Source organism: Podarcis muralis, chromosome 9, assembly GCF_964188315.1.
Source record: "Podarcis muralis chromosome 9, rPodMur119.hap1.1, whole genome shotgun sequence".
Lineage (NCBI taxonomy): Eukaryota > Metazoa > Chordata > Lepidosauria > Squamata > Lacertidae > Podarcis > Podarcis muralis.
The window spans coordinates 16151705-16177917 of NC_135663.1; the positions used below are offsets into that span (position 1 = coordinate 16151705).

Genomic DNA, 26213 nt, shown 5'->3' on the forward strand with positions numbered 1-26213 from the left:
CCCTCAGCCTGGTTCCCTGTAACTTGGCTTCTTGCAGCGAGGGAACCGCCAGAAGGCCCTCGGTGCTGGACCTCAGTTTAGTTTTGCTATCTCCTTTACACTCGCTCTCTGATTCATCTCGGAGAGGTTACCTTACAAAATACAAAATAAAAAAAATAGAAGATGTTTGTGGCATATCTTTGGGAGAAGAAAGGGCTAAGGAATAAACCCTACACAAATTTGGATTGGAGTCCCTAAGATAGTTGGATGGTGCCTTGCACATCTCCTTGTGGCAACACCTGCAGCCAAGCTAGTGCCAAACGTATTGCTGTGCTTTCCATTGGAACACATCAACCTGTCATCTGGGCAGCCCAGGACCTCCATAGACATTGCCCAGACTTGTGCCCTAGTGCTGCTAACACAGCAACTGGACTACACCAGGAGTGGTGTAGTGGTTAAGAGCGGTAGACTCGTAATCTGGTGAACTGGGTTTGCGTCCCCACTCCTCCACATGCAGCTGCTGGGTGACCTTGGGCTAGTCACACTTCTCTGAAGTCTCTCAGCCCCACTCGCCTCACAGAGTGTTTGTTGTGGGGGAGGAAGGGAAAGGAGAATGTTAGCCACTTTGAGACTCCTTCGGGTAGTGATAAGTAAAGGGTAAAGGGACCCCTGACCATTAGGTCCAGTTGTGACCGACTCTGGGGTTGCAGCGCTCATCTTGCTTTATTGGCCGAGGGAGCCGGTGTACAGCTTCCACGTCATGTGGCCAGCATGACTAAGCTGCTTCTGGGGAACCAGAGCAGCACACAGAAACGCCGTTTACCTTCCCACCGGAACAGTACCTATTTATCTACTTGCACTTTGAGGTGCTTTAAAACTGCTATGTTGGCAGGAGCAGGGACTGAGCAACGGGAGCTCACCCTGTTGCGGGGATTCGAACCGCCGACCTTCTGATCGGCAAGTCCTAGGCTCTGTGTTTTAACCCACAGCGCCACCCGCGTCCCAGGATAGTGATAAAGCGGGATATCAAATCCAAACTCTTCTTCTTCATTATCCAACTGCCTTGCCCACCTTCATACAAAACTTTCTTATCCCCAGCTTTGTAAACAAGGTATGCTTATGCTGATGCATCTCACTTCTCTCTCTCTCTATCTCTCCCACCAAGGATGGATTAGTCTGCACCTTTGGAGATGGCAGCTGTGGACAGCTTGGCCACAACTCTAGGCGCAACGAGCTGTTACCACGACTTGTAGCTGAGCTGTTTGGTGCTCGGGTGTCTCAGGTGGCCTGCGGAAGGTATGGCACGTTTTATGGAGATAATGTTCTATCAGCTGCGGTCAGGCAAAGGCTTCTCTGCCTTCCAATGTCGTAAAGTGTCTTACCCGGGAGACCCGAGTTCGAATTCCTAGTCCATCATGAAGATCACTGGGTGAACCCAGGCCAACCACTTTCTTTCAGCCCAACCTACCTCTCAGGGTTGTTGTGATGAAGAGGGAGAAAAAGGGAGGCACAGAGAACTATGTATGCCACCTTTGAGCTCCTTTCTGGAAACATAGGATATAAACATAATAATAAATAATATGAATGACAAGTATGCCAGTTTCTAAAAAGACATACCCCAGGATCCCTAGGGATCTACAAGCACCGATTCCCTGCGTACTGGGTCCACAACCAGAGGAATAAATTCTGGGCAATTCCAGGTGGGGTATTCACAAAACAGCCTATAATCCTCCTGGCCTAGGAAATCAGGTGGCACCAGAGAGCCTATCTGATGCCACTGAGTGATATAAATCTGTCAGGCTGTGCATATGTCGCTGGCTTAAAATGCAGCTAGGATGCTATTTTTCTCAATTCAGATTGAAGCTAGTTTGGGTTAGAAATGCATCAAAACACAGTATTTCATTAAAAAAATCTACCGTGTTTTTTGCACCATGACACTCACTTTTTTCCTCCTAGAAAGTAAGGGAAAATGTCTGTCCGTGTTATGGAGGGAATGCCTACGGATTTTCCTCCTCTAAAAACTACGTGCGTGTTATGGTCGGGTGCGTGTTATAGAGTGAAAAATACGGTACCTAAAGGGTAGATATGAATTGTGGCGAAAATCATATGCATATCACTTCCCAAACCAGTGGTGGGAGCACATTGGATGCAGAGGAAACAGGAGTGTCCACACAGCCCTAGTCTGGGTCAGTGCTGGATATCCGTATAAGCTAAACAAGCTATAGCTTAGCGCCCCACTCTCTTGGGGGGCTCTGAAAAAAATTGAAGGGAAAAAAACCCTGGATGTACATTTTCCAAAATATAAGATAGAAAAAACAAATAAAATAAAACCTACATACAGCAACAGTGTTTTGTGTTGTGTAGGCTCCTAGGATGTAAGTAATGGGCCCTGCCTGCTCCCTAAAATATCACTAGTTTGCTCATTTCTCTATATAGGGTGCCTACATTCTGCATGGACTGGTTGCATGGCACCATGTAGCATGCAGCTGCAGACTGCAGTGCAGCCCAGTTGAATGTAGGTCAAGCTCTTGTACCTGTTATCTAATATTAAAGAGTGCTTGTAGACTGATGATCAGGCAGCATAGACTAAGGGTATGAGTCTTATGCCTACTGATTGATTTCATGTAATACATAATTTATTTATTTTGATCTCATTACAAAATTACTTTAGGAAAAAAATATTCATCTTTATTATTTAGTAAAAGGTAAAGGTAAAGGTACCCCTGCCCATACGGGCCAGTCTTGACAGACTCTGGGGTTGTGCGCCCATCTCACTCAAGAGGCCGGGGGCCAGCGCTGTCCGGAGACACTTCCGGGTCACGTGGCCAGCGTGACAAAGCTGCATCTGGCGAGCCAGCGCAGCACACGGAACGCCGTTTACCTTCCCGCTAGTAAGCGGTCCCTATTTATCTACTTGCACCCAGGGGTGCTTTCGAACTGCTAGGTTGGCAGGCGCTGGGACTGAGCAGCGGGAGCGCACCCCGACGCGGGGATTCGAACCACTGACCTTTCGATCGGCAAGCCCTAGGCGCTGAGGCTTTTACCCACAGAGCCACCCGCGTCCCCCATTATTATTTAGTAGGCCTATATAATTATTTACTAGTACAGTTCCCTATTACCTCCACTTACTACTATAATACTATAGGTAAATATTATAATTATGTTAAATATTTTACTTTCACTATTAATATTCTTCTTCTTTATTGTATTTCAGTTCAACCATTACTTTGATAAAATACATATTTTGTAATGTGCTAATGACTTTAGATAGCAAAAATTAGCATATAGCATATATTCAACACAAAAAACAGCGACAATTTGACAAGCCTTCAGCTTGCTTGACTAATAATAATAATAATAATAATAATAATAATAATAATTATTATTATTATTATTATTATTATTATTATTATTATTTATACCCTGCCCATCTGGCTGGGCTTCCCCAGCCACTCTGGGCGGCTTCCAACAAAATATTGAAATAAAGTAATGCATCAAACATTAAAAGCTTCCCTAAACAGGCCTGCCTTCAGATGTCTTCTAAAAGTCTGGTTGTTGTTGTTCTCTTTGACATCTGGTGGGAGGGCATTCCACAGGGAAGGTGCCACTTCTGAGAAGGCCCTCTGCCTGGTTCCCTGTAACTTGGCTTCTTGCAGTGAGGGAACCGCCAGAAGGCCCTCGGCGCTGGATCTCAGTGTCCGGGTAGAATGATGGGGGTGGAGACGCTCCTTTAGATATACTGGACAGAGGCCGTTTAGGGCTTTAAAGGTCAGCACCAACACTTTGAATTGTACTTGGAAACGTACTGGGAGCCAATATAGGTCTTTCAAGACCAGTGTTATGTGATCTTGGCAGCCGCTCCCAGTCACCAGACAAGCATTCTGTATTAATTGTAGTTTCCGGGTCACCTTCAAAGGTAGCCACACATACAGCACATTGCAGTAGTCTAAGCGAGAGATAACTAGAGCATGCACCACTCTGGCAAGACAGTCTGCGGACAGATAGGGTCACAGCCTGCATACCAGATGGAGCTGATAAACATCTGTCCTGGACACAGAATTGACCTGCGCCTCCATGGACAGCTGTGAGTCCAGAATGACTCCCAGGCTGCACACCTGATCCTTCAGGGGCACAGTTACCCCATTCAGAACCAGGGAGTCCTCCACACCCACCCACCTCCTGTCCCCCAAAAACAGCACTTCTGTCTTGTCAGGATTGAACCTCAATCTGTTAGCCGCCATCCATCCTCCAACCACCTCTAGACACTCACACAGGACCTTCACCACCTTCACTGGTTCTGATTTGAAAGAGAGGTGGAGCTGCCTCAAAGTCTCACCCAAACTGCAGAGTACCCCTACAGATGCCAATTTGTGTTTGGCAAATTTTAAAAACGAGATTCCTGTGTGGAGTTTTTGAAATAGCTGGCTGGTTATTGAGGAGTGGTGGAGGAACATGAGCCATTAATTCAGGGTGGGGAAGCTAAGCCCCATGTGTGGGGCAGTATGCAGTGTTTGGCCCCCAATCAGGAATTGCTACCAATAAAAAATGACTGCCCCCAAAGCAAAGGTAGTGGGAAAATTAAAAGCAACCGCTGGGTTCAACTTGAGTCAGTGGCACTTCTGCACATAATCTGTTAAGTTGTCGGTGAACATATCAGACAACACAGCGATTCTTCAAACAGCTCTTGTTTATTCACAGGCCAGAACAGAACTGAACTGAAGGGTTCAGCCAGCCTGCTTATATAGAGCTCCACTAGAACACAACAGTAACCATTTTCTGTAACTATCCAATCACTGAACGTCACTTTCAATCCCTTATTTGCATATGTGGACCCGAGTGAAAACTATCTACAGTATCCCCCTGCTGGCCCAGGGTGAGAACTTCAGTACATAACATACTCAACTTTAATTCTGTGAACAGGTGGCATACTCTTGTCTACATCGCGGACCTGGGGGAAATCTACTCATTTGGATCTGGAGCAGAAGGGCAGCTTGGACAGGAAGGGAAATGTGACCGACTGATACCTCTTCCTATTGGCAGAGAATTCAACAGGGGTAAATCATGCTTATTGTTTCCTTAAGCAGAACTTTGTGTCCTTGTGCAAATTAAGGAAATTCCAAATTTAAGAACCATCTGTAAGGTAAAGGTAAAGGGACCACCGACCATTAGGTCCAGTCGTGACCGACTCTGGGGTTGTGGCGCTCATCTCGCTTTATTGGCCGAGGGAGCTGGCGTACAGCTTCCGGGTCATGTGGCCAGCATGACTAAGCCGCTTCTGGCGAACCAGAGCAGCGCATGGAAACACCGTTTACCTTCCCGCCGGAGTGGTACCTATTTATCTACTTGCACTTTGATGTGCTTTCGAACTGCTAGGTTGGCAGGAGCAGGGACTGAGCAACAGGAGCTCACCCCGTCGTGGGGATTCGAACCGCCGACCTTCTGATCGGCAAGTCCTAGGCTCTGTAGTTTAACCCACAGTGTCACCTGCGTCCCAGAACCATCTGGAAATTACAATAAAAACAGCAACTGCTGCTACTCATCATCCTCTGAGCCCAGGGAGAAGTCCCTGTTCATTTTCTCTTTCCCTGATGGTAACAAAGTGCAGAGCCATTGGGGTGACTATGGGGAAGGGGTAAATGGGCCAGTTGCACCTAACAGTAGCAGGATAATACCCTACTGGAGCAGGAAGCAGGGAGTGGCCCTCAGGGCAAAAATTTAATGGTAGCTTTTGAATTTTACTACCCTTCTAATTTTGCCACACCTATAGTTTTGCCGGCTTGTTCACGTAAGTGGAATCTACACACACGTTAAAAAACGCTGTGAAGATGCTTTTTTTTAAAAGGTTTTGAAAAATACATTGAATTTGCCATAGCTCACTGTCGCCATCTAGCGTCACATTTGTATACTGCACTTTACAACACATTTAAAACGTTTTATTTGCACCTGTATAGCTGAGTCCCTAGTGGTTAACTATATGCCCATGATGTTGTACGGATACTGCAAGAAACTTGCATGCATTCAGAGCACTGATCCCACAATAAACAGCCACCTGGAAGCTCCTCCATCTTTTTGACTTGCATCTATAATTGTCAGTTTTAATGGACAAGCTTTTCCTGTCAAAATGTGTTATAAATAGCTATTTATGGTGGTTCATGGTTTATATAACTAAATTCAGATGACACGGTGTGAGATCTCTCCTCGCTGTACTAAGCTATGCTAGAATTCCTAGCCAAACTTCTATATACCAAGTTGCAGATGGAAGAGTTCTTAACAGTAACGGATGGCTACTTGAATGGATGGCTTCTTTATGATCTGTCACCCTAGGGGACACGTCAGAGGAGCTGGTTAAAATCATCGCTGGAGAGAACCAAAGTATTGTACTTCTTTTAAAGGAAAAGGTAAGCAAAATTTGAGGATCTCCCCTCCAAAAAGAAAAGAAAAGAATGTTGTGCGTAATTGCAAATGCCAGAATTATGGTTGTGGTTGCTTGTGTGTAGTTAACAGAAAAAATACAAACCATCCTTTAATCTAGAGATGGGGAAGCTTTGGGTCTCCAAATGTTGTTGGGCCTCAACTCCCATTAGTCCCATTCAGCATGGGACCAGGGAATGATGGGAGTTGTGGTCCAACAACATCTGAAGAGCTGCATGTCTCTCTCCTCTGCTTTGATCCCATCCAGTGCCAGCCTTGCCATTAGAAAAGGAGAACATTTGTCCAAGTGTAGTAAAGGCGCCCCTCGCCCACGCTACCCTTCCATCACCCGACTCTGCTCTCCGGCCAGTCCAGGTTTCTTGAGTAGGTTTGCGAGGGGGTTTTACTTTTCTCAAACACAGGCCGAAATCACACCGGTAGGGCTGCCACCACTCCCTTTAGTTCAGGGGAACCCAGAGACACCACCCAGGGAGAAGAGTGTGTCCAATTAACCTGGCAATCCCCCCCCCTCCTTACAAGCTGCATCCACAGGCTTGCAGGCAGAAATTCACTTGGTAGAGCGTAACTAAGCGGAAGGCTTGGATTTAGCTATTCCCTCGGAAAAGGCACAAATATCAACAGACTCTAATATAAAAGTTTATTTTAAAAGAATAACTGAAAACGTGTGGAAAAACCACAGGCACATCTTAGAGGTCTTACAAACATGAAAATAACAACATTGTACATTATAACTAGCTGTTACATACCTACAAAGAAACACAGATAAGATAGTAAGAGTCCTTTCAAGCTGTTGCGTAATGGAGCTGTTGGAGGATTTCCATTTCAAAAGGACGTAACGACGGCTATCGATGAAAATTACAGCCGGGCATCTTTGCAAGTTGCAACGCAATGGCAGAGAGCAAAGAGTCAGCAATTCCCTTGATCTTTTATCCACAATTCTGACTCTGCGTCGTACTTTTTGGCCAATCAAAGCCTTAATGGGATTAGCCCACTCTTTTGCAGCTGGGTCAGTTTTAGGTTTGAACCCTTAATCAGAGAATCTTCCTCCCACCTGTGGAAATTAACCAGATCCCCAATTCTCAGCAATTTGAAAACAAACAACCTCCGGGAAGGAGGAAGAGATTCTTACCACCAGCCCAGGTGTCAAACCTTTCATTAATCAAGGACCCCTTTCCTCCCATAAACCTCTCATGGTAAGGAGCCAAAAAGTCTGGGGTTAAAGATACACAGCTCCCTTTCCCAGGGTCCTTGTAGCTGGCAAAGTACCCACAAGGCCACATTCTTTTACTTGACCAAGGAATGATTTTTCTGAACATGTCTACGTTACTACACCCTCCCCTCCAGATGAAATTAATAGGGTAAAGTCCCATAATTTCATCTAACTATTTACACTGAGGTAGATTTCCTGGTCCAGGGGGTTCTAGCAGCTTTTAAACATACATAACTAGCAGCACCCCCCTAATCCAATATTTTCACAGTTTTAAGACAATGAACTCTCATCAGAGGATACAGGTGATACATATCTCACGCTTCATGGAACAGATTGGTACATTCTAGACAGAGTATCAGCAACCACATTTTCTTTTCCAGGAATATGAGTGACTTTAAACTGGAAATCTTGCAGGGCCATGCTCCATCTAGCCAGTTTCTGGTTAGAGTTTTTTCCTCTTTCCAACCAACACAGTGGGGAGTGATCAGTCTGAACCTCAAAGGAAGTACCCCACAGGTAGGGACGCAATTTAGTTAGAGCCCAGACCAAAGCAAAACACTCCTTCTCAATGGTAGAATAATTTTGTTCCCTGGTTATCAATTTCTTACTCAGATAAACCACGGGACGCCAATTTTTTTCCTGATCTTCTTGTAACAAAACGGCACCCAAACCACTTTGACTAGCGTCCGTCTGTACTTTAAACGGCCGTCTCTGATCTGGGGCCAACATGACTTGGTTGCTTATCAATGCATGTTTCAACACATCAAAAGCTCTTTGACACTCCTCAGTCCACTCTACCTTAACTGGCAAGGATTTCTTGCAAAGGTTGGTGAGAGGAGCCGCCAGGGTTGAGAAGTGGTTGATAAAACGCCTGTAATAGTTTACCAACCCTATAAAGGACTGCACATCTTTTTTCACCACAGGACGAGGCCACTCTTGAATACATTGTATCTTAGCCTCCAGAGTCTTGATGCTTCCAGACCCCACTCTAAATCCCAAATACACCACTTCTCCTTGAGCAAACTGGCATTTAGACATTTTTACAGTCAAGTTTGCTTCTTGTAACCGGGCCAAAACTCTCTGCAGGTGTTTAAGATGTTCTGGCCAGGATTCGGAAAAAACAGCTAGATCATCCAAGTAAGCACAGCAGAATTCACTCATGTCATGAATCAAGGAATTAATCAACCTTTGGAAAGCTGCAGGAGCATTTCGTAATCCAAAGGGTAGCACTTTAAATTGGTATAAGCCTACATGAGTGGTAAAGGCAGACTTTTCAGAAGCTTCCGGGGACAGAGGGATTTGCCAATACCCTTTGGTCAAATCCATAACAGTAATGAATCTCGCACATCCCAGCTTCTCGATCAGGTTTGGATCTTGCAAATGGGCCAAGACACTCTGCACATGCTTAAGGCGTTTTGGCCACAAGTCAGAAAAAATCAGCTTAAGCTCCTCCAATCCCTCCCATTTTCCTCTAAACATACTCAACAGATTTTGAACACAGGGATTGGGCAAAATGAAACTCCAAGCAAACCTGAAAACATTTTTGCTCTTATCATCATCATCCTGTTTCCTAGGACTGAAATTCTGTAAAAGACCCACCAGATTCACTTTCTTCTTGACACAAACATTTGCATTACAAAACATCTTTTGAAACACAATAAACACATCAGCAGGGTCTTTAAAGTCCTTGAGCTGCGGGCAAAAAAGGTCTTGGTTAGCCACAACAGAAATAAACTCAGTCTCACAAAGTGGAGTTTCCGCAGCCTCCCGGCAACCTAGGAGAGAATGATCAAAAAACTCAAAACTTCTTACAGCTGCTTGACTGGGTTGAGTTGACCCCCCTCCTTCTGCTTGCCTCTCAGCGTTTGGCTGACAGGAAACACTTGCATAGTTCACAGTTTGTGTTATTAGGGGGTTTGTTGCAAGCGGCTGTGTTGGAGCTGCAGATTTCAAAACGTTTTCCCCCAAAAGAGAATTTTCACTAACTTGGGGTTCAAGACCTGGATCAAAAGGTTCCCCCATACAACCCTTGGAGATACACAAATCAGCAGTTGCAGGCTGGGGAATTACAGTTCCACAACCAGGATTACTCTTCTGGAAGTCAGGCTGATTCCATGGAGACAAAACTGAGTCCTTTAGTAAAGTCACGGAAACAGAGTCCATACTTTGAAAAGAAGGCACAACAACTCGATGAACCTTGGGGATGACGTCAGATGCTAAGCAGGGCTCATTAACACAAGGAGTGGCAATTCGTATCAAGCCAACCCTCCTCCCAACCAATTTCTCAGGTGTCACAGTCTCAACAGTCTTAGTAGTTTTGGGAGTTATAGTATCAGGCGCCAAACTTCCACCCTCCCTATCCGGGACAAGGTTCTCCAAGACCTTTGCTTTCGAGGGGACACTTTGTAACCTATTGGGCAGATTATCATAATGAGTCCCCACCTTCCGACCCAAATCTCCCAGTTCAACAGAGGCATCAAAGTCCTTTTTGGGATCCACATCCAAAATGGGTACCTCTCCCTCCCCTCCGGGTTTTCCATCCAACCCTGTCTCAGGCACAACAGAGTCTGTCCCTGCCTGAATTGGAGTGGGGGGGGGGTTACTACAGTCACCGGATTCACCTTGGTTTGTTGTTGCAAGTAAACTTGAAACCCAAGATCGTTCCCAACCAAGACGGGGCTTTTGCAAACTTGCGGATCATGAACAATCACCAAGTGGTCCCCGCTATAGCCTTTGTATTTAAGGGGGACTATTGCTGTTGGCTGAAAAATCTCTTCTACCCCGTATGGACTTATTTTCAGGGGTTTTGCCTGCATCTGGCTAGGCAAGACCAGATCTCTAGACACGCTTGTAACATCTGAGCCAGTGTCCCGATACGATTCTACAACATGTTTATTGACTTCAATAGGGGCAGAAAACTCCAACTTCGCCCAGTTCACATGGGGGGTTTTAAAATTACTCCCCGCACTCACCGGACCCACATTAACAGCAGTTACTGAGACAGCAGGTGTTTCAACTTTAGGTGTTGCCCCACCCTCCTCCTTCAGAGCCAAACTCTGCTCCACTCCGGATTTTTGCTGTTCCTCCTCCCAATCTTCCTCCGGCCGCTGTATCATCCGCACAGCGGGAGTGGACGTGAGGATGGGAGGCTTTTTATTTCCAAGCTGGGGACAAGCTGCTTTCACGTGTCCCGGCTTTTTACAGAAAAAACACAATCCCGATGTGGGGGACAGTTTAGAACGCTCTCCCCCTGTTGCAGCAAACTCTTTAGCAGGTGTAGGACTACCTCGGCTAGGTTCCTTGATGGGGGGGGCAGGTCGTCCAGACCCAATCATAGGTCTATTTACATTATTCCCCCCTTTAGCAGTCCGTTGGGCACGATTAAGCCAGAAAGACTCAGCCAGAGAAGTGGCTTCCTCCAAAGTTCGTGGCTTTTGGTCTGCAACCAAACTAGCAATTTCAGGGGACAACGACCGCATCAGCTGCTCGATCAACAGGAGCTGCTTGATCTCCTTCGCATCCCGAGCCCCCTCGGCTGCAAGCCACAGTTCAAAATTCTGAGCCATCTTTGCAGAAAATACGGCTATGTTGTCAGTGAGCCCACCTTTCTCCACTTTCCGAAAGGCTTTTCTATATTGCTCAGGATGTAAGCCCAGCCGTCGCATAACTAGTTTTTTAAATTTCTCATAATTATTCAAATCATCTTGGGGAAGATGTCCCATCAGTTCTGACAAATCCCCACAGACCAGGGAGCGCAAAACCACCATATAAAGTTCCGGAGTGACTCCCATGTCTTTGCAGGTCACTTCAAAAAGATTTAGGTAACACAGTACATCAGTAGGGGGTTGATATTTTTGGAACACCCTCCAATTGAGGTTATTTAAAGTCAGTCCTGGAGGGGGCGGTTGTTGTTGGTTTCCCCCCCGCACTGGGACAGGTTCATACCTTGGAGCTCTGCTGGGCGGCACCCACCCATCCGGGCGTTGCTGTTCCGCCGCCGCGTATTCACGTTGAGGTCTTTGAAAGAACTCTTCCTCCTCCACTACGCACCGGCGCACTGGCACGCGCACTGGTTGAGCACTGACGGGCGAGTAGACCTTTCCCGGGCAAAGCGAAGGCTGTACCACCTTCCTGCGCACATCTGGCCCATACACCTCTCGGCTGTAGTCTCTCCCCGTCACCTCTTGTCGCTGCTGCGGCAAACCTTGGTAATCACACGCATTCCGGTCGTATCGTGGTGCTAGGTGAATAGCCTCACCGACTTTTGGACACTTTTCTCTGGAACGGAATCCACCGTCCACTGGATCACGTGTCCACTCCACATCAAGTCCCTCCGAGAAATCCATCTCTTTAGACTCTGTGTAAACAGGAAAATTTTCCCTAGGACGTGCAGCAGCTGCCTCTACATGCACCTCCTCACGAGGGTTTAGGGGTTGGTACTCCGACGCATCCCTCCCTCCTTCCGCACGGCAGGTCTCTTGCTGACCCCTCCGAACCGTCTCCGGGATACTGGCATCCACCAGCTCCTCCTGGGACCCATCGGAAAACCAGGACGCGGATTTTTCGCTAGGACTTGGAGTCCTCATGGGGTTGGTTTCCACCGGTAGGGAACTAGCTTCTCCCACTTCCCCCCATTGATCAATAGTTCTCATAGATTGTTGTGCAGTTGCTAAAGAGTCCTCCATCCTAACTATCTCTGTCCAAAATAACAAACCGTTTGTAAGCCACAAAGATACGTGCCAAAATTTTTTTAAAACATTACAGTGCTTTTCCGCAGGGAAGTTCTAGATCCCACCACGCTGCCAACATGTAGTAAAGGCGCCCCTCGCCCACGCTACCCTTCCATCACCCGACTCTGCTCTCCGGCCAGTCCAGGTTTCTTGAGTAGGTTTGCGAGGGGGTTTTACTTTTCTCAAACACAGGCCGAAATCACACCGGTAGGGCTGCCACCACTCCCTTTAGTTCAGGGGAACCCAGAGACACCACCCAGGGAGAAGAGTGTGTCCAATTAACCTGGCAATCCCCCCCCCTCCTTACAAGCTGCATCCACAGGCTTGCAGGCAGAAATTCACTTGGTAGAGCGTAACTAAGCGGAAGGCTTGGATTTAGCTATTCCCTCGGAAAAGGCACAAATATCAACAGACTCTAATATAAAAGTTTATTTTAAAAGAATAACTGAAAACGTGTGGAAAAACCACAGGCACATCTTAGAGGTCTTACAAACATGAAAATAACAACATTGTACATTATAACTAGCTGTTACATACCTACAAAGAAACACAGATAAGATAGTAAGAGTCCTTTCAAGCTGTTGCGTAATGGAGCTGTTGGAGGATTTCCATTTCAAAAGGACGTAACGACGGCTATCGATGAAAATTACAGCCGGGCATCTTTGCAAGTTGCAACGCAATGGCAGAGAGCAAAGAGTCAGCAATTCCCTTGATCTTTTATCCACAATTCTGACTCTGCGTCGTACTTTTTGGCCAATCAAAGCCTTAATGGGATTAGCCCACTCTTTTGCAGCTGGGTCAGTTTTAGGTTTGAACCCTTAATCAGAGAATCTTCCTCCCACCTGTGGAAATTAACCAGATCCCCAATTCTCAGCAATTTGAAAACAAACAACCTCCGGGAAGGAGGAAGAGATTCTTACCACCAGCCCAGGTGTCAAACCTTTCATTAATCAAGGACCCCTTTCCTCCCATAAACCTCTCATGGTAAGGAGCCAAAAAGTCTGGGGTTAAAGATACACAGCTCCCTTTCCCAGGGTCCTTGTAGCTGGCAAAGTACCCACAAGGCCACATTCTTTTACTTGACCAAGGAATGATTTTTCTGAACATGTCTACGTTACTACACCAAGACTCCAGGCTTTGTAGGAAATGCTGCTTTGCCAGCTGTTCGCACCCAGAGTTGTATCCAGGGTTCCAAAACATCTTATTGGTTATCAGACAACTGGCAAACTGCTGTCTCACCATGTCTTGTCCTTCACATAACAGCCCCTATTTTAATAATAGCAATAAAAGATAAAGGGACCCCTGACCGTTAGGTCCAGTCGCGGACAACTCTGGGGTTGCGGCACTCATCTCGCTTTATTGGCCGAGGGAGCCGGGGTACAGCTTCTGGGTCATGTGGCCAGTATGACTAAGCCGCATCTGGCAAACCAGAGCAGCGCACGGAAACACCGTTTACCTTCCCGCTGGAGCGGTACCTATTTATCTACTTGCACTTTGACGTGCTTTCGAACTGCTAGGTTGGCAGGAGCAGGGACCGAGGAACGGGAGCTCACCCTGTCACGGGGATTCGAACTGCCAACCTTTTGATTGGCAAGCCCTAGGCTCTGTGGTTTAACCCACAGCGTCACCCGCATCCTAATATAATATAATAGCAATAATAATGTATTCTGTACAGTCAATGGTTCTATAACGTTGTTGTTGTTAAAGACTAACTTACTGCTTTACCATTGATGTGAGACAGCAGTGGAACACTCAGGCACAGAAATAAACTTCTCACACACAGTTGTGAGCGTGGAGAGGAGCTAAAGTTGAGTTGCTTGTCCCTGATCACACAGTTGGCAGCATCCATTACCCAAGAATGTCTTTGGCATTGATCCAACCACATTCCATATACAAAAAATCTGCAAATGCAATATCAGAGGGAAGAATCACATTTTCCATCTGAAGCAACAATCGCATTTCCCCAGCTACTGAATATACCATAGTATACCCAGTATGAGGAAATGTAGGAAGCTCCTTTCTACAAAGCCAGGCTGTTGTTCCATCTAACTCCGTATTGTCGACAGACAGAGCCACTGACAGTCGATCAGGCAAGAACCTTTTCCAGGTCACTAGGGATTGAACCAGGAACCATTTGCATGCAAAAAAACAAAACAAAAACATGCTCTGTCACTGAGTTACTGTCCTTCCTCAAAGGAGGACAACTGCCCAAACTTTCTACAGTGCAGTTTAAAGGCTAGCTTTTCACTTTGTTCTAATGCCATTATTTTTACATTATCCCGGCTGCATTGCCCACATGCAGGGAGAGACACAGACTCTCACACATTCACCCAGTCACTATTTCCTGTGGGACTCTGGCCCAATGACAGATCACCAGAGAAGACCTCTTACTAGGCTTCTGAGAGAATTTCATGTTCTTTTGTCTTATTTCGCACAGAAGTCATACGCAAATTTAAACCGAACGATTGCCAGAGTGGAGGAGGAAAAGACAGAGAAGTGGGTTTCTAATTCGGATCCCAATTGCTGGCAGACTATGAAACAGTAAGTAAACACACACACACACACACACACACACACACACACACACACACACACACCACTATGCAGCAAGTGCAGGAATCTAGCCATCGTTAACTTTTGAAAGATTTGTTTGAAGCATGCCCCGGTCTCATTTGAAACTTTGTGGGGTTAGCCTTAGAAATCCCAATTTAAAAGGCAGCTTTTATGCATTATATCAACATTGCACAGTGCACTGGGGTGAAGGATGTAGTCTGTCGGGGCAACTTCTAGACAGTTGCTCTTTTGTGGGTGGGCTTTGATCACAATGAAAGTGGACAACAAACCCATTTTCTCAAAAAGCAAACAGACTTTGGGCAGTAAAGAAAGTGATGGGAAACACCCTGGAAAGTGTGGTGTAACAGTTGTCAAATAATCTCCCTGCATGTTTATGCTGCTGTGGCGCCTCTCCCACCTTTTTGAAAATTTCAGCATTGTATTTCAGGCTTGATTATTGTAACTCGCTCTACACGGGGCTGCCCTTGAAGCTGACCCAGAAACTCCAGCGGGTGCAGAATGCTGCGGTGAGGCTCCTTACGGGGTTCTTGTTGCGGGATCACATTCACCCAATGCTTTACCAACTGCACTGGCTCCCGGTGGAGTACAGGGTCAGGTTTAAGGTGCTGGTTTTGACCTTTAAAGCCCTATGCGGCCTAGGACCCACGTACCTACAGGACCGCCTCTCCTGGTATGCCTTGCAGAGGACCTTAAGGTTCACAAATGACAACATTTTGGAGGTCCCAAGTCGCAAGGTGGTTAGATTGGTCTTTACTAGGGCCAGGGCCTTTTCAGTATTGGCCCCGACTTGGTGGAACGCTCTGTCACAAGAGACTAGGGCCCTGCGGGACTTGACATCTTTCCGCAGGGCCTGCAAGACAGAGCTGTTCCGCCTGGCCTTTGGTTTAGACTCAGTCTGACCCTTATGTTTCCCTCCTCTTATGGTTTTGATCTATGGGCTAATATTAAAATGAGGCTGCATTTTAAATTGCGTTTTAACCTGTATTTTAAATTGGTGGTTTTTTCCTATTATGTTTTTACTGTAATTTTACTGGTGTTAGCTGCCCTGAGCCCGACTCTGGCCGAGGAGGGCAGAGTATAAATAAATTTATTATTATTATTATTATTATTATTATTATTATTCTCACTATGGCTGGGGGAGAGAGGGTGAATCCTTGTCCTGCAAAGAGGGACTCATCAGGAAGTTTAAAACTTAAATCAGATGTCCTTTGTCCAGTTGTACCTCTGTTGCGATTCAGTTTCTCAAAGCAAAGTCTGAAAGATCGCTTTCTTCCTTTCCAACAAACAGGGATGTAAAGTTGATCTTCTCCTCAGCAGCTTGCATCAACGGAAGCTTCGTGGAAAGGAGGTAAATGGCACTCATTTGAGGACCAGTCGTAAGGACACAAGAAGAGCTTGCTGGATGAGGCCAGTGGTCCATCTAGTCTAGCATGTCGTTCTCACCGTGGCTACCCAGATTCCTGTGGGAGGCCTGAGAGCAGGACCCAAGGGCAACAACACTTTCCCCGCTTGTGATTCCTGTTGGTGGTGAGGAAAAATAAAATAGGTCTAAAAGGAAAATTTCTGGAGGCCAAGATTCAGGTTTGGGGCAAGTACTCTAGTGAGAGAACCCCAGCAGAGATTTAAAAATAGCAAAATATGCAGCCAAATAAAGTTTGGCTGTTAGACATTTAAAAGATGCCCTTGTGAGTTCCAAAACGTCCCTCTTCCCTTAGCATAGAAAAAGACCACACATTTGGTAAGCTTAAAATGGTGTACTTACAAACTCCCCAAAGGTCAGATTCATGTGATTTTCCATGCTGAGCTTCTTTGGTAGACTGAAGGGGAACAATAGGTTTGATTACCTTCCTCCCAAGGAGAGGGGGAGTGACCTAACTAAGCCTGGTAGGACAGCTTACTCTATGGCATTAACCCCTTCATGCATTAATTAGACTTAAGCATGTTGGTTAACTGGCATTCAGAGGCATACTGCCTTCAACAGTGAAGGTAGAACATAGAAATTATGGCTAGTAGCCATCAATATTCCTCCTCTCTATGAATTGTGTCTAATCCTCTTTTAAAGCCACCTACATCCAAATTTATAAACTAGGGAGAATGTGCTAAACACAAAGCTAACTAGAGCCCCTTTCAGATATTCACACCCACATATAGCTGAAAGTTTACGCAGTTTGCAGATTTCCACAAACAAGGGAAGGGATTGTGATCTGCCTGTTTCTTTCTAGCAGAGCAAAACATTTCAGGACATCTCAGGAGGTTGCGGCTGTGGACATGTCCGCTGTGTTACTTTTCCATGAGAAGATTTCTACTAAGCCTAAAGTCTTCACAGCGGTAAGACATGGAATGCAGAGGCAAACAGTGTTTCTTGATTTTTATCCAAAGGCAGTAGTTTCCAAAGAAATAATGTAAGAGCAGACAAGCCTACTTATATGACTGTTACAAGGAAACCACTATTACCAAGGTTTTCACAACAATTTCGGGATGTAGGATTGTATTGGTTTAGTTCTAGGACAGGCTTCTCCAGCCTGGTGCTTCCAGATGTTTTAGAATATGACTCCCATGGGCCCAGCCAGCATGGCCAGTGGTCTGGGATGATGGGAATTGTAGCCTGGCAACATCTTGAGGGCACCATGTTGGGGAAGCTTGTCTAGGACTGGGATAGTCAACATGGAGCGCGCGTGTGCGTGCACACACTCTCACTATGGAGAAAAATAATGGTAAGAGCTGGGACCAAATATCCATTAAATACAAAAAGTACTGTCTCCAACAATTTTGTGTAAGCTTACATTTATAGAAGGTACACACAGTGATCATTCACAGCAGCAGTAGTTGGTGGCAGCCAGCAGAGTCATCCTGGCTTTGCTGTGTTAATACACCTGCATTGGGACAAGAAACCATTGTCTCAATCCAACCCTAAACTAATAGAATTGAACTTCTTGATGGGTTCTAGGTCTCCCTTTGAAATCCCTTTGGTGAAGAATGTCATCTTTCAGGCTGGCTGCAGAATGACCTGGGAAAGCAAAATATCCCCATACTGGTTTCTGAGTTTTGCTGTTTCTCAGGCTAAAGTTACTGAAGACTATGACATGGAACCATAGAATTGTAGAGTTGGATCCCATGCAATGCAGGAATTTGCAGTTGTCCCATACGGGAATCAAACCTGCAACCTTGGCATTATCAGCACCACGCTCCAACCAACTGAGCTATCCAGCTGGAATGGTGCACCAAAGACTTCTGGGTCTACCTCTGGTAGTTTATGCTGAAGCAAAATGAAGTTTGTTTCCTTCGTTCTGTTGAACTAAACTTACTACAAGAAAGTAAGCGTTTAACTTTTATATTCTTCCTTCATCTCTTCAAGGTGATAAATGCCCTAAAGATACTCCTGCAGTCTGTCATTGACTTCCCTGGCTCTCCTGAAGCGCTCAGAGTCTTCCTCATTGTGCCCATACTCTTACGGAGGCAGGACAGCCAGTCCGATCATCTCCTCCTTGAACTGGCACAAGCCATATGGTTTCGCCCACAGAAAGAGAAGCAATTGCTTGGTGAGGCGGGTTCACTAAGTTTGGTAACTTCGCTTCATTCCAGAGGTGGGGAGCATGTTGATGGGCCACACCTCCCATCAACACCAGCCAGGCCAGTGCTCAGGGATGCTTGGGGCTACAATTCAACAACATCTGGAGGCTACAGGTTCTCCATCCCGGTTCTAAACTCATTCTGAAAGGGTCTTGAGTAAGTGGGCTTCTGGAAGTTGAGGACTGAGCAGCGCCCAATCTGAAGATTCAGCATTGCCCTTGTAGAACTCAGCTGGGATGCAGACAGAACCAAAAGAAGTTGGCTCTGGCTCCAACTACTGTTTGGGCTCCCTGCCTTTCGCCCTGCCAGTCCCAAGGGGCACCAGCCTCCAGTACGTACCTCTCCAGAGCCCTGAGATCTTTTGGGGAGGTCTTGCTTGTGGCCCCACCAATGGGCATGGCCTATTGCGTAGGCAGGGCCTTCTCTGTGGCATCACCCTGTTTGTGGAATTCCCTCCCTGTGGAACTACATGCCCTCCAGATGCCCTTTGTATTGTGCATTCGTGATGCTGTCAGGGAGGTCATATGCAGGCCTACTTTCAATACCGTTTGCACCTGTGAAAGTTTCAGAATGGCCATGTGGCTTCATTTCCCATCAGTGCACATACCCTCTAACTTTCTGTTAAAATCCTTTAACTTTTTCAAACCACAAGTGGTTTATTTTTTTCTACTGCTTTTGCTGTTCTGTAACCTCTCCAGAGATGGGACGCGGGTGCCGCTGTGGGTTAAACCACAGAGCCTAGGACATGCCGATCAGAAGGTTGGCAGTTTGAATCCCCTTGATGGGGTGAGCTCCCGTTGCTCGGTCTCTGCTCCTGCCAACCTAGCAGTTTGAAAGCACGTCAAAGTGCAAGTAGATAAATAGGTACCGCTCCGGCGGGAAGGTAAACAGCGTTTCTGTGCGCTGCTCTGGTTCACCAGAAGCGGTTTAGTTATGCTGGCCACATGACCCAGAAGCTGTACGCCGGCTCCCTCGGCCAGTAAAGCAAGATGAGCGCTGCAACCCCAGAGTCGGTTACAACTGGACCTAATGGTCACGGGTCCCTTTACCTTTACTTTTACACCTCTCCAGAGAGCAGTAATGCGCTAGCATTGTGGGAACACCTCAGAACAAGCTAAAGCAGAATAAATTTACCACTAATGTGTTATCATCATGCATTGGTCTGGGGAGGCCCAATACTTGTCCCTTTCCATGGTTTGGCAGTCTAAAGACACACCTGTTCTGTCTTTCTGGGTCTGAAGGAAATTCTGTGCCTTTTTATAGTTTTGGGGTTTTTGTCTGCTGCATCATGGAAGTGATTCGGATGTTGTTTTAAGCAGGTAGTTTTCAATTTATTTAAGATTTATTGTTGTATTTAGGTATTTGACTATGCTGTAAACCACTCTGGGAGGAAGGGTAGTCTAGGAATAAACTAAGACAACAAAAGTTTATTTCTTTACAGAATCTTTGTGGGCCAACCTAGAAATTGCCTTCTTCAAGGATCTGGTGAGCATTTATCAGAGGCTTGCCACTGCCAAGCTGTCTTCTCTCATTGAACATACAAGATATCCCGAGGAAACACTCCAAGTTGTTTTGCTTCTCCATGTCCTCCGAATGCTTTATGAGGTAGGGAAGCGCTTGAAATGAAGGCGTGAGGTGTCACAGGAGAGACCTAACTGGTGAAGGGACCAGCTGTATATGTAAACCTGGGAACCAGGCAGAGGGCCTTCTTGGTAGTGGCGCCCACCCTGTGGAACGCCCTCCCAAAGAAATAAACAACGACCTGACTTTTAGAAGACATCTGAAGGCAGCCCTGTTTAGGGAAGCTTTTTAATATTTGATGAATTATTTTAATTTTTCGCTGGAAGCCGCCCAGAATGGCTGGGGAAACCCGGCCAGATGGGCGGGGTATAAATAATAAATTATTATTATTACATTATATTATTATAAACCATGTAAATGGTCCCAGTGTCAGTCCCCAGCATCTCTAGGTGGAGTTGGGGCGATCCTGTCTGGAATTGCGGATGCTGCCTGCTGGTCAATGTTGAAGCAAACAGAGCTAGTCTTGAGTATACACACTGCTGCCTAAACAGTTTAAATTGACGAGCCATTCACTTGGCACCTCACGGTTCTTTCTCTTCCCCATGGTGGAAGCAGAGGAGGCTGAGGACCACATCCTGAATCTCTATGGCATACCCCTCCATTAGGCAGTATAGCAGCAAAGTCTTTAACTTTCCTACTAACAGACACACTGTGGCATGTCTAGAACAGTCTACGTCTTTAAAAAGCCAAGAGGATCTTGCTCAGAATAGCTTCTGCATGGTGGCTACTCCATTCAGTAACCAGCTGCTACCAGGAAGTCTTGAGGTGGGGCAGAAACTTCATCCACCACCTTGGAAATGTGAAATCTGAGTTCAGCAGGGGAATCCCTGCTCAGGGTGTGAGAATCTACTGCTTTTGGGGGGTACATTGGTTGGACTTGGAACTAATGTCTTCCCAATAGCTGCACCAACTCTTTGAAACTCCCTACAAAGCTCACCTTACTACAGTGGTACCTCGGGTTGCAGACGCTTCAGGTTACGGACGCTTCAGGTTAGACTCCGCTAACCCAGAAATAGTACCTCGAGTTAAGAACTTTGCTTCAGGATGAGAACAGAAATTGTGCTGCAGCGGCGGGAGGCCCCATTAGCTAAAGTGGGGCTTCAGGTTAAGAACAGTTTCAGGTTAAAAACTGACCTCCAGAACGAATTAAGTTCTTAACCCAAGGTACCACTGTGCATCCATATATTTCCTATATTCTTATGAGTTGGGTTAGCTGGTTTTATTTTTGTATTAATTGGAGCTACTAAGTTATGGTGTCTTTCTTTTGTAATTGGCTAATTTTGGTTTTTAACCCTACACTTACAAATGCAGGTAAATTGTAGAAGAAGCTTCAGAATCCAGGAAAGCAACTTCCACATCCCTGGAGTGATAAAAATGCTGGCTCTTCCAGATATTCTTAAAGGAGTTGAGGTAGTTTAACATTCAAGTGTTATGTTACTCTTGCCATCTCGAAGTTGTTTTCCAGTGTATAGAAAAAAGAAAAGAAAGTCTCTCTCTCTCTCTCTGGATAAACCAAACTTCCTTTACATCCTCACTAGGAAGTTATATTTTAAAAAAATCAGTAATTGGCAGGTGCTTTTTTTGAGAAGGGCAAAAATGAAAGTGCTAATTTTACATTTGGAACAAAATGTATTTAATCTTCACAGAGAATAGAGCCATGTTTCCATATTCTCCACTTTCTTCATACCGATTTTTAAATACTTTTATCTCATGTTGTAAGTTACTTCTCTGTGTCATTCCAGTTGCTCAGAGAACTCTTAGCGTTCCCTTTTATCTTTGAGATGGAAGTTAAGGTGTTCCTGCATCAAGCAGCATGCAACACTCTAAATATGATGGTATGTATACCCCAAAAATATTACATAGCATGTAGGGTCGCAAAACACTAACAACTAGTAACACCAACGTTTGTATCCTCATAGGCAAATTTTGGCACGACCAGTGAACTACTTGTAAGGAGACAACATCTGGTACAGGATACCTGGCAGAGTTTAAGAAATGCAAACAGAGGTCACCAAGCCCTTAGGGTAAGAAACTAAATTTCATACCTATACTCATGACTGTGGAACATTCATTTAGGTGCATTGTGAGTATTTATGATCAAAAGACTGCATACATATTCCCAGATATTTAGAGGCGAGATCCATGTGGACAATAAACTCGCACCTTGTTGGGTCACTAAGCTACTTCTATGGGAACAGAACAGTGGACTTTAGCCAACAGGTATAAAGAAGCATTGCAATTTCATCATAGAATATGCACAAGTGATCACTAAGGAAACTGAGTTGTTAGTCAAGGGTATTGTATACATGAATCCAACTCCTCGAAGGATTCCATCAATGGTGTCTCCGAAAAATTTTACACATCACTTGGGAAGACAGGTGTACTAATATCAGTGTACTGGAAGAAGCAAAGATCACCAGTGTTGAAGCAATGATTCTTCAACATCAACTTTGTTGGACTGGTCATGTTGTGCGGATGCCTGATGATCGTTTTCCAAAGCAACTGCTCTATTCCGAACTTAAAAATGGAAAGTGTAATGCTGGTGGTCAAGAAAAGAGGTTTAAAGGCTGTCACAAGGCAAATCTAAAAAAATGTAGTATAAACACTGACAACTCGGAAACACTGGCCTGTGAGTGCTCCAGCTGGAGAACAGCCTTTACCAAAGATGTCATTGGCTTTGAAGACACTCAAACTCAGGACGCAAGGGAGAAAAGTGCTAAGAGGAAGGCATGCTTGGCAAATCCACAGTGATCAACTCCCACGCAGAAACTAATGTCCCCACTGTGGAAGGATGTGTGGATCCAGAATTGGCCTCCACAGTCACTTACGGCCTCACTTTTAAAACCGTGTTTATAGAAGACAATCTTACTCGGCGATGAGTGATCGCCAGAGAAGATACATGAATAGAATAAAAAGACAGGCAGCCTTCTTTAAAGCAAACTCAAAGTACAATACTAAGCAGTGCATTTGTTTTCATGGGTACTTTACCTGCTATTCAATGTCATTCTGCTGCATGCATGAATCCAAAGATGTACGTGTGACAACAGCGCAGCTTTTAAGAGTGAGAGAAACCCCGAGCCTTAGCCATTATCACCATGTTTACTATTAGATAGACAATAACCTGAGAATTCAAGAGTTGGCACACCTGGAGCCATCTCTTACAGTATCTAATTCCTGCATGCAAGACCCTTCTGGCACAGAAATATTTTGCATCTAGAGCACACCCTAGGCCAGGCTTCCTCAAACTCGGCCCGCCACATGTTTTTGAGACTACAATTCCCATCATCCCTGACCACTGGTCCTGCTAGCTAGGGATCATGGGAGTTGTAGGCCTAAAACATCTGGAGGGCCAAGTTTAAGGAAGTCTGCTCTAGGCAATGCACTGCTTGGCAGCATTAGGTAACATGTGAACATTATACAGTGGTACCTCGGGTTAAGTTCTTAATTCGTTCCGGAGGTCCGTACTTAACCTGAAACTGTTCTTAACCTGAAGCACCACTTTAGCTAATGGGGCCTCCTGCTGCTGCCACACCGCCGGAGCACGATTTCTGTTCTCATCCTGAAGCAAAGTTCTTAACCTGAAGCACTGTTTCTGGGTTAGCGGAGTCTGTAACCTGAAGCGTATGTAAGCCAAGGTACCACTGTACAGCTCTGCAAAGAGCTTTCACCCCCAGGGACCAGAGAGGATGCATGACTGCATCTCCTGTCACCCCATTCACACAAGCCGACCCCTATAGCAGCTGTCCTCTTGTGCATGTGTCAGAAAGGAAATGAAGAATGCATGAGATGCTGTTGACACAAGGCTCGCCTGCCTCGCCCCCTTAGCCGCTTCATCGGCTAACTTAATGTGCAATGTTCTAACAGGGATTTATACCTTATCCAAGCAAGCTTAGCGCAAACTGCTCCTAGCTGATCATTTCAGAGCCTTGGGACAGAACATTAGTCGTGGATAAAGAAAGCCAAAACTACATTCTTTATTTCACACCCGCTCCCCAAGAGGCCCGACGCACTTCCGAGCCTAACCTAGTTGTGGCGGAAGAGTTTAAGGCCCATCCAGGTCCAAAGGTGGAAGAACACATAAACTGGGATGGTAACCGGAAGGAGCAGGCTGTAGAAACACAAGCTGCTTGTGCTAGTGCAGCCCTGGGGAAAGTTTTCGTCCACGCTGGCCGAGTAAAACAGACCCGCCAAAGACAAGAGTGGGACGAGCACGGTCATCGTAGGGAGTGACAGGAACATTCTTCCTCCACTTGCGCTCGTCTTCACGTCCAAAGATAATCGTCTAGGTCTGCCCAGGCTCCTCTTCCTGCTTCTCTTTGCCAATCATCCTTGCAGCCTGGGGTATCATATTAGGAATGCCATCAGTGATGGGGTAGGCAATACCCAGTTCTTCGTTAATTAGTTCATTGGTGGATTCTTCATACCTAGTAAAAAATACTGCATAGGTCAGACTTACTGCTTTCACTGGTGTAAAGTATATTATTATTATTTACAGAAAGGCGAACTCAAAACCAAAACTAAAAATGAGTAAAAACAACCTAAAATGCTCACCAGTTATATATCTTCTATACAGTGGTACCTCGGTTTAAGTACTTAATTCGTTCCGGAGGTCCATACTTAACCTGAAACTGTTCTTAACCTGAAACACCACTTTAGCTAATGGGGCCTCCTGCTGCCACCGTGCCGAAGGAGCACGATTTCTGTTCTTATCCTGAAGCAAAGTTCTTAACCTGAAGCACTATTTCTGGGTTAGCGGAGTCTGTAACCTGAAGCGTATGTAACCTGAGGTACTACTGTATCTGTATCTATCTATCTATCAATCTATCTAGACAGACATATATATAGATATAGATGTGAGAATGATCCACACCATCCCACTAAAATATAACCAGAAAATTAAGGTCCCAAAGCTTGGGTGAATAAAAACATTTTTGCATGGTGCCTAAAAACAGATAATAATGGCAAATGCTAATAGAAAGCACGCATAATGTGCAACTTATTGTTCCGATATGTCATGGTCATCATGTTTGGTATGCCAGCGACTTACAATTTCACACCTTGTAAGAACATTTCCTGCATTGGTTTATTTGCTGAAGGCTCTTCCCCCAACAATATGGGGGGGGGGGGAGGTTTGCTGCACTTTCAGAAAGATGCAGGTCAGATCAGTTGGGCCTCCCTGTTGCCATGCGCCAAATGAATGTTCTAGAATAGGCATGTCACCTTCGGGTGGTGTCACACTGCAGAGAATTAAGTTACCTCTCCGGAAACCTTACCCTTCCGTTTACTGATCTTGTCCTAAAGGAATTCCCAAGAACCTTAGAAAAACTATTCTCTCCTGGCCTCAGTTCTCCACCTGCAATATGGCGATGATAATGCTGACCTACCCTACAGGGCTGTTGTAAGGGCTTGCAGCAAGATGGCGTCTGTGAAACTCCCACGACCTTTCTAAAGTGCCATATCTTAACCGCGCATTGCATTGCATTTGCATTAAGCCAAAGGCGCGCGAGAAATTTATACCAAGAAACAGCCCTTTTTGCAGGAACCGCTTTTTGCAGAAAGGGATGAAGGGCGGCCTATTAAATCTAATAAATAAAAAAAGCAATAAAAAGGAGGCAAGGTGGAAGGCGCATTCGGACAGGGAAGGACGCAAGCGGAGAAGGGCAGCTGTAGGCGACACGGGTTTAAAATTTAAGCGTGGGACCCGGGTTGCAAGAACGTCTGGAAGCAGAATGACAAAGGCCTTTGCAGTGGAAAGGAGGGGTGGGAATCAACGCAAAGGCAGCCGGCTAACCTGAGCGGCTTCTTGGACAAGGGGCACGCGAGGATCTCCAGCAGGCCAGGGTCGAAGGGCGGGCGCTGCTGTCCTTGGGCGCCGCCCGCCTTGTCCTCGCTCTCGGCCGCGGAGCACCACGCGCGCCGGGCCGCTGCTCTCGCCGTTGCCGCTCGCGCCGCCTGCCCCCAGCGCGGAAGGCGAGTCAGGAGCCGGAGCCCGGGCAGGGCTTGCATGGTCTGCAGCTGCGCCCTGACGCTGCGCTTCCGTCTCTGCAGCGCCGAGGCCAGCCAGGAAGGGAATCCGGCTTGGGCAGGATAGTTTCCTGGGTCAGGCGATCGCTGCTGCTGTTGTCACATAGGGAGAG

At 46.0% G+C, this 26213-nt stretch overlaps 3 protein-coding genes across 4 annotated transcripts in view; 1 reads left to right on the forward strand and 2 right to left on the reverse strand.

Moving 5' to 3' along the window:
- The window catches only part of LOC114603973 (E3 ISG15--protein ligase HERC5-like), a 44691-nt gene that overhangs the window by 6832 nt on the left and 11646 nt on the right, over positions 1-26213 (forward strand). The window contains exons 6-16 of one of the 2 annotated variants that reach the window (XM_028743581.2): positions 1145-1275; positions 4900-5033; positions 6304-6377; positions 14789-14892; positions 16214-16273; positions 17148-17253; positions 18281-18464; positions 19937-20100; positions 21388-21486; positions 21819-21911; positions 21996-22100. In XM_028743581.2, coding sequence (XP_028599414.2) covers positions 1145-1275; positions 4900-5033; positions 6304-6377; positions 14789-14892; positions 16214-16273; positions 17148-17253; positions 18281-18464; positions 19937-20100; positions 21388-21486; positions 21819-21911; positions 21996-22100 — 1254 coding nt within the window. The remainder of the gene's footprint in view (positions 1-1144; positions 1276-4899; positions 5034-6303; positions 6378-14788; positions 14893-16213; positions 16274-17147; positions 17254-18280; positions 18465-19936; positions 20101-21387; positions 21487-21818; positions 21912-21995; positions 22101-26213) is intronic. The other variant, XM_077933832.1, reaches the window with a different exon arrangement.
- Positions 24027-24315, reverse strand: PIGY (phosphatidylinositol glycan anchor biosynthesis class Y). The gene has a single exon (XM_028743595.2). It carries the CDS (start codon positions 24313-24315, stop codon positions 24100-24102), a length of 216 nt encoding a protein of 71 aa, XP_028599428.1. The 3' UTR covers positions 24027-24099.
- On the reverse strand, positions 24359-26119 carry PYURF (PIGY upstream open reading frame). The gene is made up of 2 exons (XM_028743594.2): positions 25868-26119; positions 24359-24500 (listed from the first exon to the last, which is right to left on the reverse strand). The coding sequence occupies exons 1-2, from the start codon at positions 26080-26082 to the stop codon at positions 24359-24361; spliced, it is 357 nt and encodes a 118-aa protein (XP_028599427.2). The 5' UTR covers positions 26083-26119.